The sequence below is a fragment of the Orycteropus afer genome, unplaced genomic scaffold (assembly GCF_000298275.1).
Source record: "Orycteropus afer afer isolate SDZICR_OR568_19922 unplaced genomic scaffold, OryAfe1.0 scaffold00074, whole genome shotgun sequence".
Lineage (NCBI taxonomy): Eukaryota > Metazoa > Chordata > Mammalia > Tubulidentata > Orycteropodidae > Orycteropus > Orycteropus afer.
In genome coordinates this window covers 3,422,985-3,433,867 of record NW_006921661.1, presented here as the reverse complement: position 1 = coordinate 3,433,867, position 10,883 = coordinate 3,422,985, and the positions used below count along the sequence as shown (strand labels likewise).

The 10,883-nt window shown below is 39.6% G+C and overlaps 1 protein-coding gene across 1 annotated transcript in view; it reads right to left on the bottom strand.

Moving 5' to 3' along the window:
- Positions 1–2,006: 2,006 nt before the first annotated feature.
- PAK1 (p21 (RAC1) activated kinase 1) overlaps positions 2,007–10,883 on the bottom strand; it is a 91,402-nt gene continuing 82,525 nt past the window's right edge. The window contains exons 11-14 of the mRNA XM_007940905.2: positions 10,127–10,226; positions 8,880–9,076; positions 4,580–4,717; positions 2,007–2,093 (exon numbers count right to left, since the gene is read on the bottom strand). Of these exons, the coding sequence (XP_007939096.1) occupies positions 2,007–2,093; positions 4,580–4,717; positions 8,880–9,076; positions 10,127–10,226 (522 nt within the window). The remainder of the gene's footprint in view (positions 2,094–4,579; positions 4,718–8,879; positions 9,077–10,126; positions 10,227–10,883) is intronic.

The window sequence follows — 10,883 nt, the reverse complement described above, 5'->3', positions numbered from 1 at the left end:
TTCCAGCCAAACAAAAGACAGGCATATGAGTTAAACATTTACCTGAGGTAGATACACTCCTTGGAGAGAACAATCATGGGAGAAATAAGGGCTGTTTATGCACAGGGAGACAGCTCATGGGGCAGGAGTGCATGGAGGGATGGACACAGGGAAGAGGTAATTATTGGGAGGAAGTGGGAGAGGAACTGTTGTATCATGGTAAATTGTAGTCAGTGTCATGAGACAAAGTGTATGTGAACTGCTGTATGGAAAATGAATTTGCTCTGTAAACTTTCACCCAAATCACAATAAAAAATATAATGAAATAAAAAAGAAAAGCAAGGAAGTTATTTAATTCAGGGTAGTGGTTATCTCTTGGAGTGGGGGAAAGACTGTAAAAATAAAGGGCATGGTAAGATAGAAAAGGTTCTGGGGTCCAGAAATGTTCTATTTCTTGATTTAGGTGATGGACACATGTGTTTATATTATAATCATTCCTTCCTTAAAAAGTACAAATATGATTTCGGCCCATTTTTCTTAATTATTTTATATTTAAAATAAAGTGTTAAGAAGAAAGAAAGAATATACACTGAAGCATTTAGCAGTAAAGGGTCATCCTACCTTCGATTTACTCTCAAAATGGCCAAGTAGGGGGAATAGAGGAATATATAGGAATATACAGGAATCCTTTGTACCATGCAATAGTTTTTAAGTTTGAAATAACTTCAAAACAAAAAATAAGAAAGGAAAGAAGGAAAGACTCTGAGCAGAATATTTTCATCTCCTTTTATTGAAGGAAATAGAAACTTGTGCTGCAGAGGCAGTAGTACCTCAGAGCATGACAAGGTAGCCACTGGGTCTGATGCGACAAGAACACAATGCTGGCCAGAGGTCCTACCACAGTGGGAGGACCAAAACCACAAAGAGAGCAGGAGGTAGCAAACATCCCCAACACCCAGTGCAAGCATTTCCTTTTGCAGAGAGCTTGGCCATGCACCTTACAAACAGGGTCCCCTCATAGCTGGCAGATTATCATCTCAGGCCTTGGCCAAAATAATCTAAATACATACAAAATTAATATGCTATCTCAGATCTGGAGACCTTTCCCTTTGATCCAAAGATTCAGGTCAAAAGATCTAGGCTAATCCTTCAGCAACTCATCCTAGAAGGAAAAAGCAGCTGAGTTCTTAAAATATCATACTACAGGTACAGCTGGACAGGCACTGGTGCCCAGCCTGACTCTAAAAGTGGCTCAAATTTTTTTCCTGACTTCCCAATCCACTCTCACCCAGGAAACCTCTGAATTTTATAAATAAGTACAAAATGGAGGCAGCAGCCTAGGAGATGCAGGGAATCAAAAGCTGCTACATTAGCCAAGACCATTTCACAAGAAACAGCATGGGAAACACTATTGGGTCAAGGTCTTCCCAAACAGCTGCTAGAAGCACACACAAAGAAAAATGTGGTAGCTCTTTCTCCCATGTCAGGATCTGCTGTGCCAAAGTCATAATCCAAGAAGCTGAGCCACTTCATGTCCCTGGCAGATTATCAAACCCCATGGCATTCCTCAAGCTGTTGCGTTTTCAAGTGCAATGAGGTGTTTGGGCAGTTCAGTCACAGAAAAGCAAGCACTAAAGAATCTCAACCAATCACAAATTGATAATGTTATCAAGCCATAAATTTATATAATCAAGAACTGATTGCAGGGAGGAGGGGGGGAGATTTTGCTATATAGAAATAAGAGTCCAAGTTTATTCATATAAACCCTTGACCATAAACCACCCTCACCTCCACAAATTGGAAGGAAATTCTTTATTTAGAAATGGTCATCATCTGATTAGTCATCCCAGTTGCAGTTCTCTTCAATTCTGGGCGCATGGTTTCCAAAGATCAAGTTCTTGAGCGCTCTAGACCAGAAAGTGGGAAGATCAAATCAAGGAGGAGAGGGCACTGGGGTTGGAATTTCTGAAATGAACATTTATTTCACAGAAGTCTTGGCACACAACTGGGTTGGGGTGAGCATGGCTTTAGTGATTGTTCTTGGTTGCCTCCTTTGCTGCAGCAATCAGTGGAGTGAGGCTGGAGAGAGGCTTGGCAATCTTTAGGAACTGGTGCTAGAAAGGAGAAAAAGAGCAAAAGACATGTGACCATTTATGATATTTAGTCAGCAACCATTACAAGACAATATGGGCACCCATATTTGTATAAGGTGCTGTTGGAGAACTTCAGATCATGCTCAAATTGAAGAACATCTTTAAAAGGTTATCAAACCTAGTCAGGCCTTCATAACTATTGGGAATAATTCTCAACTTTATAAAACAGTACAGATTATTATAATCTAGAGAGTCTAAATAAATAGCTAAAAACTTGATATATAGTTTTCTGTAGAATTGAAAAAAGCATTTAATCTGGGAAATTGTCCTTAAATTCAGCAATGAAAAAGCTTTGTCTGTTGAGGATGTGGAATATTTTCTCCATTTGATAAAAAATACAGGAATTACTACATTTTCTTTTCTGTGTCCTGGGTCCCAGGAAACTCAGAACTGAATTTTATGTTTAAGCACAGCTATTTAACTCAAATGATTAGCATATTCCACTCTTCTGCCATCTCTTGGTCAGAATTTTATAATTCTCTTTTATTAATCATATTGTGTATGTGTATACACACCCCGCCCCCATCGTTTGCTAGAAGTTGTTTCTTCTGGACAGAGATAGTGTATAATGACTACGGAGAACAAGAAGTTATTATTACTATGAAAGGAATAAAAGATCTTGGCTAAATCATGAAGATATGAATTCCACCATATTGTCTTATATATCTCTGTACATATGTGTGTTATCTCAGGAAAAACAGATGTGAAACCTTCATGATTTATGATTCTGAATATTGTGGCTTTGAATATTTACAATGTACAGTAACAAGTTAAAGAGCTAATTTTCTCATGTCATAGGTTTCTATCATTCCCCCTGAGTTAAGAAAGCAGCATACTCCCACACCCAACTGGAAGCCTCAGTTTCCTTCTCTGTATAATAAACAAAGTAGACTAGATAAACCCTAAACCCTCCAGTTTTGACTCTCTTTGAGCCTGTAAGAGCAGTGGGAAAGAACATACACACTAAGAGCCAAACAGACATGGATTGAAATTCTGGCTTCAGAATTTTCAATAAATTCAGCTGTGTAATCATGGGAAGATTACTAGACTCTTGAAACTTTGGTTTACTCATCTGTAAAAATGGGAATAAAAGAATCTGTAATTCTCAGGGCTATTGTGCAAAATCAATGAAAAAATAAGTACTTAGTGCCCAGAATGCAGCAAAGATTCAATATAATGTACTAATCTTTAATAACTACACTTCAGTACCTAATGAAGAACAGTATCTTCACCATTCACAGGCTTGGCATAGTATTTGCACATTTCCCAATGCCCAGGGTTTCCAGAACAGTCCTTATATGAAAGACAAAGGAATCTTATATTGTACTGTCTGTTATAAGGAGTTTACAGTCCCAAAGGATTCTGGAAACTAACTGGCAGAATCCAGATCTTGCATCTAATAAGTCAAAGCTCTATAATCAGTAACCCCAATTACAGAGATGTCCCAAAGCTTGGCATTCCAATGAAGGTAAATACTTTAAGCAATTCTATCTAATTCAACAAACATTTTCTTGGAACTTATTTGAGTCAGGTCCTAGGTAAGTACAAGAAGAGACCCAAGATTAATAAGGTAAAAGTTATAACCTAGTGGGAAATACAGAGATATTCATAACTAACTTTAATGCAGGGCAATGTAGTAGGTACAACCTAGTCTGCCTTGCTCAGTTGCTCTCGGGCCTCATAATACAGTGGTAGCTGGACTTTGCACAGAGTTGCATATGATAGTTACTATTAAACTGCCAGAAAGCAATCAGTAAAATAATATCAGAAATGTAAGAAATTGTATCTGCAATTAAATGCTAAATACAAATCATGTGACCTGCTAAAAGCAGTTTTTACAACCATATAAAATAATCATGCTGTAATTTCAGGACTAAGTAGGCAGGAGCATAAGAGGCTTGGTAAACCCCTGACTCAGGGCTTCCCACTAACTTGGTAGAATCTCACTTAAAACAAGCAGAATATCATTGTTATCATCTCAGAGAGTCTAAGATAAAGAAACTAGGGAGACTTGAGAAACCACACTCACTAACTGTCCTCTAAATATCCTGATATCATTTGCTGAAAATGTATCTTGCATAAGATTTGTGTGTCAGAGGGCTTCTTTTCACCAGGACCCAAACTCTACCCGACTACTTCAGGCAGAACAAAAGAAGTGCTAAAGAGAGAACACGGCAAAATGCAACAGGAGCTCAGAAAGTAGAGTTGAGGCTGAGCCTAGGACAACGTACTGAGTTTTAATAAGCTGAGGAAGAGGCTAAGGGAAGAACACGAGCAAAGGCACAGGAAAGAAGACAGAGGACTGGGAATATAGGGTAAGTTGTGGATATGGTAACAGACAAGAGTTCTTCTATAATAACCAGTACCTTACAGATAAGGTTGAAGGAAAAAAGGCTTGGTTGAGTAATTTCTCAAGCCAGAATGCTTCTCAGCATAGGGACAGTTACCTGTAGCAGCTCTTTAGCTGACCCTCTCTTTTCCACATCCATCTCAAGACAGCGGTTCAGAAAATCCCGGAAGATAGCTGACAGCTTCTCTGGGTTCTGAAGCTCTGGGGTCCCATTGGTGGCGATGAGGTACAAGGCCTGTAATAAAAATGAAAAATCATTGTTATGGATTGAATTGTGCCCTCAAAAATATGTATTGTAAATCCTAACTTCTATATCTGTGGTTAGGAGCTCTAGTGGCATAGTACCTAAGGCATCTGACTGCTAACCAGAAGGCTGGAGGTTCAAACCTACCAGCCACTCCTCAGAAGGAAGACTGGGTGATCTACTTCCATAGAGATACCACCTCGGAAACCCAAGGAGGGGTTGCTATGAGTCGCAATCAACTCAACAGCAGTGAGTTTGGTTTTTATATCTGTAGTTATAATCCCATTTGGGAATGAGCTTTCTTTGTTATGTTAATGAGCCAGGATCGGTATAGGGTATGTCTTAAATCAATCTCTTTCGAGATATAAAAGAGATGCCTGCCCAGCCACATGAAGATTGCCCAGAAGTGGAAGCTGAAAGAGACAAAGACCTTCCTCCAGAGCAGACAGAGAAAGAAAGCCTTCCTCTAGAGCTGGCACTCTGAATTTGGCCTCCTAAACTGTGAGAAAATAAAATTCTGTTTGTTAAAGCCACCTACTTGTGGTATTTCTGTTATAGCAGCTCTAGATAACTAAGACAATCAATCACCGTTGGCTGCAGCTGAGGTTCTCAGACACATCCTCTAGCAATATGGTCAGCTGCTTTATGCCTTTAGGATATAAAGAGGTAGTTCCGGTATATTGGAAAGAATATGACCTTAGGATCAGGTTTTATATTTAAAAATCATGTGACTATGTGTAAGCCACTTAACTTCCAACTTCCTCTTCTCTCAAATGAATGATGATAGTAACTATCTCTTACTTTTACATATATGTAAAAGTAAAATGAGATAGTGTATTTGAAAAGCAATTTGTAAACTCAAGAAGGGTGTTGCAGATCTAAGGATTTATTATTATTGATTTATTCATTTAGCCTGATGAGCTAAACATCTGCCTAGCTACTTACGGAAATTATTCCTGGTGCTATCACTTCATTCATCCAAGAACTAATCTCTTCAGGTAGGAGAAGAATATAAAAAGGAAAGTATTCCCTAAAGCAGCAACTTACTTTACTATTGCCTCCCTGGACCCCTAACATGAAGCACTTCCTGGGAAAAATAGAGAAAAACATAGTAATACCAAATTTTTACAAGCACTCAGCACTATAACTCACAAAACAATTATACAAGCACTATCTCATTTGATGACCACAATAACTGAGTCATAGGCAGGACAGGAATATCAACCCAGTTTCAAAGATAAAGCCCAGTAACATAAAGAAATACACTTAAGATCACACTGCTCACAAGAGCTCATGTCCTCTGAGTCTAAGCCCAGTCTTTTTTCTACTACACCCCACCATCATACTCTTCAAGTCTCTGCAAGGTTATCCTAAGGCAGGGGTATATGTGTTGCACGTGGCCTCATAGGATGAAGCTGGGACCAAAGAGTGGCAACTACAGAAGGCAGATTTTGGTTTGGTACACTGAAGCACTTTTCAATAATCAGAGTTATCCAAGGGTGAGATGAGCCTATAGTTAAGGCTAGATGACCACCTACCAGTGACAGCGCACAGGAAATTCCTGTACTGGATAGGAGGTTGGGAATAAAGCAGAAAATAAACACAATCAGAATAAACCCCCCACCCCCCAAAAAATCAGAAAAAACCAAAGACACATGGAAACAATTAGTCCAAGGGACTGGTGGACCATGCAAACCTCAGCCTATATGACCATGAGACCAGAAGAATTAGATGGTGGCCAACTACCATTGTTAACCACTCAGAAAGGGATCAGTCCAGGAGATTCTGGATAGAGCAGAACACTGTAGAGCAAAACTCAAAATCATAAAAAAGATAAGACTTACTGGTCTGATAGAACCTTGTGAAACCCTCGAGACTATGGCCCCTAGTTACCCTTATGGCTTGGAACTGAACTCACTCCCATGGCTTCCAGCCAAACAGACATATAGGGTGACTATTTACACCAGATAGATAACACTCCTTAGAATGAACCATCATGGGAGAACAGAAGGGCAGTATTTGCACAGGGAGATAGCTCAGCATGGCATGAATGCATAGGAAAGAAGGACACAGGGAAGAGGTAAGTAACTACAGGGAGGAGTTGGGATGAGAGCTGTTACACTGTGGGGATTGGAGACAATGTAATGAAATGAAATGTGTATGAACTGCTGTATGGAAAATGAATTTCTTCTGTAAACTTTCACCCAAATCACAATAAAAAAAAAAACAACCCTCCTTTGATTCTACATCCATATCAAGATATTCCTCCACTTCTCTTTTCCTCTTAACAGCAAAACTCCTTATATATATAATACATATACACACCATCTGTACTTCCTATTCTCCTAGTCTCACAAATTTACTCTCCTTAGGCTTTCATCCTCATTATTCTACTGATGCTAATTATCAAGATAATCAATAACCTCCACATAGGCAACACTGGCAAATCCAATGTTCATTTCTCAGTTTCATCTTACTCAATTGTGATAGTTGGACCTGTGTGTCAACTTGGCTGGACCCCAGTTCTGTGTGATTGTTCCCATGATGGGATCAGATGACTGTGCTCTGAGTGGCCAGTCTGCCCAAGGGGAGTTTCCCTAGGGGTGTGGCCTGCTTCCAAGATAACCAGGGACATCCTGGGAAGAGACACTTTTTTTTTTGAGGGATTGGAACCCTGGTGTGTGGACTACAGGCTTCCGTGAGTGAGCAGCCCACCGCTCGGCCTGGAGATCTTGGATTCGTCTTTTGTTGGAGTCAACAACCAGTGTACTGCCTGCCAGCCTTGACTTTCTTGGCCCCCTGCACTTACGGAAGCTAAAGCTGCCGCCAGCCCGTTTTCCTCCAGAGACTTGGACTTGTCGGCTTGGACTTGTCGGCTTCTATATGCTTGTGAGCTATTTTCCTAAGATAAATTTCTCTCTCTCTCTCTCTATAAATATATATATACACTTTGCTGGTTTTTGTGTTTCTCTAGAGAACCCAATCTAACACATCAATCTATTGGCTACATTTAACACAGTGAACTATCATTCTTCTTGAAATACTGTGTTCACTTGGCCTCCGAGACACATTTCTCTCAGTTCTCATCCTACTAGGAAGGCAATTCCTTCTCGGTTTACTTTGCTAGTTCCTCATCTCTCTAACCTATTAATACTGAAGGTACCCCAGAGCTCAGTACTCAAATTTCTCTTCTTTTTTAACTGCACTTACTCCTTAGGTGAGTGATCTCATCTAGTTCTGATTTTAAATAACAGCTAAACACTATCTACTAATACATTTATATTTATAGTCCTGACCTCATTCCATTGAATTCTAGAAGCATTTGTCTAAACTCAACATTTCCACTTGGATGTCTAATAAACATTCCAAATTAACACATTTAAAACCAACTCTTCACTGCATCTAAACTGCTCTGCCCCATCTCAGTAAACAGCAAATCAATTTTTTCAGCAATTAAGGCCCAAATTCTTGTAATTGTTGTTGATTCCTCTTTTTCTGATACCCAATTCATTTTGTCAGCTGTACTTACAAGATATTTCCTGGGTCCAACCACTTCTACTTCTACTCCTACTAATCTAGTCCAAGCTACCACTCTTACTTGAACTATTACAACAGTCTTTCTCCATAAAAGCAGCCTAATGATCCGTTTAAAACATAAATTAGATCACATCACTCCTCACCTCAAAACTCCCCAATGGCCTCCCATTTCCAGCAGAATAAAAGCAAAATCCACACAAGTCTTATCTGATCTATGCCCCTGCTAGTTCTCTGACCTGTCTACCACTCTCCTGACTCCTCACTCACTTCAGGGACACGGGACTCCTTGGTTTTTCCCAGAACACAAGAAGCATGTTCCCAAAGCAAGTCCTTTGTATACTTCTTACCTGGAAAGCCCTTGTATCAGATTAATCTCATAGCTCGCTCCTTTACTTCCTTCAAGTTTTTGTTCAAATAACCTAAAAGAGAGGACTGCCCTCTGTACCCATATAAAATAGCATACCTGTGCTCCTCCCATTACTCTCTTAAACCTTTCACTCTACCTTTTTTCAAAGTACTTGTGTCTAGTTTTACACAGAAAGTCACAGTGGACAGCCTGAGTACCATTTCCCAGGACTAGACCTAGATATCTTAAAATGGGATCAGTAACACTCACTCTCAGAGGGTTTTCATTGAGGTATGGGGGCTCCCCTTCAATCATTTCAATGGCCATGATGCCCAAGGACCAGATGTCAACCTTGGGCCCATAGGCCTTTCGTGTCACAACCTCTGGTGCCATCCAATATGGGGTTCCCACCATGGTGCTCCGTTTGCTCTGCTCTGGGGTGATTTGGGCACAGAATCCAAAATCAGCTAGAAAAGGAAAAGAACAAAAGTAATTTACATTTAGAACACTCCTTAGTAAGTGCTTACTGTGTGCCTACCTAGCTGTTAAGCTCTGCCTGGCCCCAGCCACTGTAATTCCTATCTCTTCAAAGCTGGAGTCACTTGACTTCCATCTATAAGACCAGCTCCTAGTTTGTCCCTTGTCCAACCCTGAAGAGTAGCAGAAGGAATAAAGAAACAACATTTCTGTTCTCCCAACCCTCCTCAAACTAGAGGCATCAAAGTCCAAATTGCCCATTTTGGCCTTGAACACTGGTCCAATTTTGTTTTGTTCTTGAAAGTCATTCCCATGTCTCAGAATCTGATAACTAGGTCCTTGCCTCATTCCTTAGGCAGGAGTCCCTGGCTTAAATTCTAATCACCTATGACAGGCATGGCCCTACTTTATCAGTTTCTCAACCTGTAAATCTCAAAGCCAGAGGCTGCTAACAATACTTCCATAAACTGCTCATCCACGTGTAACACAGTCTATTTGTCTGGACTACTACTGGTCCTTATATCTTTGAATAAAATGTTCTGCTTATAGTTCATTTATATTATATTGCAATTGTATGTTTACTTAACATATGAGATCTTAGACAGCAAAAACTATATTTTCTTACTCATCTTTATATTCTCAGGGGATCTGGCATATAACAGACATTCAATGAAAGTTTACTAAATAATGACTGAATAAAAGAAATTACACTAAACTCTTTTTTCTAATTATCTATTACATTTTTCCTGTACTAGACTTAGAACTCCTCAATGGCAGGCAACATGTACCCTCAGTGCCCATCACAGAACTCAGCACATAGTAGGCACTGAGCAAATTATTTTTGGCTGAAATTACAAAGGATTGGAAAAAGAAATAAAATCACATTCTATGATAGAGGAGTAGAAAGGATCCACATATCCCAGGAAATAAAGACCCACTGATGAGTCTTGTAGATAGCTACCACTGTATGATTTACACCCCACAGGGGACAAAGTCCTACAGGGAAAAGAAGTATTATCACTCCTAAGACTCCTACTCACTTAGCTTGACAGAGCCATCCATTCCCAACAGGATGTTGTCACTCTTGATGTCTCTGTGAATGACCTGGTTCGAATGCAGAAACTCCAGGGCCTGCAGGCACTATTGAAGTGGTGTGGGCAGAGGGAGAAAGAAAGGACACATAATACAGAAGACTTACCAAAACAAAACAAAACAAAACAAATCTAACCTCCTTTTAAGATTAAAAAAAAGTGAGGGCCCAGTGAGTTAAAGGACTTGTGCCACATCAGTGGCACAGCTAAATCTAGAACCAAGTCTCTTGCCTAAGCCCTTCTTTTAAAGCACCATGCTGTCTTTCCCCTTATAATAGCTTTGTGTAAGTGAAGGAGTTCCTCCAACTATTTATTTTTGTGCTTTACAGAACTTTTGATCCTTGATACAAGACCTGAGGCCCAAGAAGAATGATTTAAGAAGAATAGAAAGAATTTTGTACTAAGAAAACTAGAGGAAAGAGACAAGAGTCATACAGAAGTAATATTATTAGAAGCAGTGAAGTTAGGGGGATGATCTTGTTTTGGTGAGGAGCTATTTTGGACTGTTCTGTATGTTAAATTTGACATATCTATAGAACATGGACAGACAAATGTCCACTAGGCAATGGACCTATCTTAAGTTCTATACAGAAGTCTGAACTTGAGATAAATATTTGTGAGTCATTAAGAAGAGGGAGGTGTTTTGTTTTTCTTTTTTTGTTAAGTCATAGGAATGGTTGAAACTGGAAAAAAAAAAAAAAAAAAA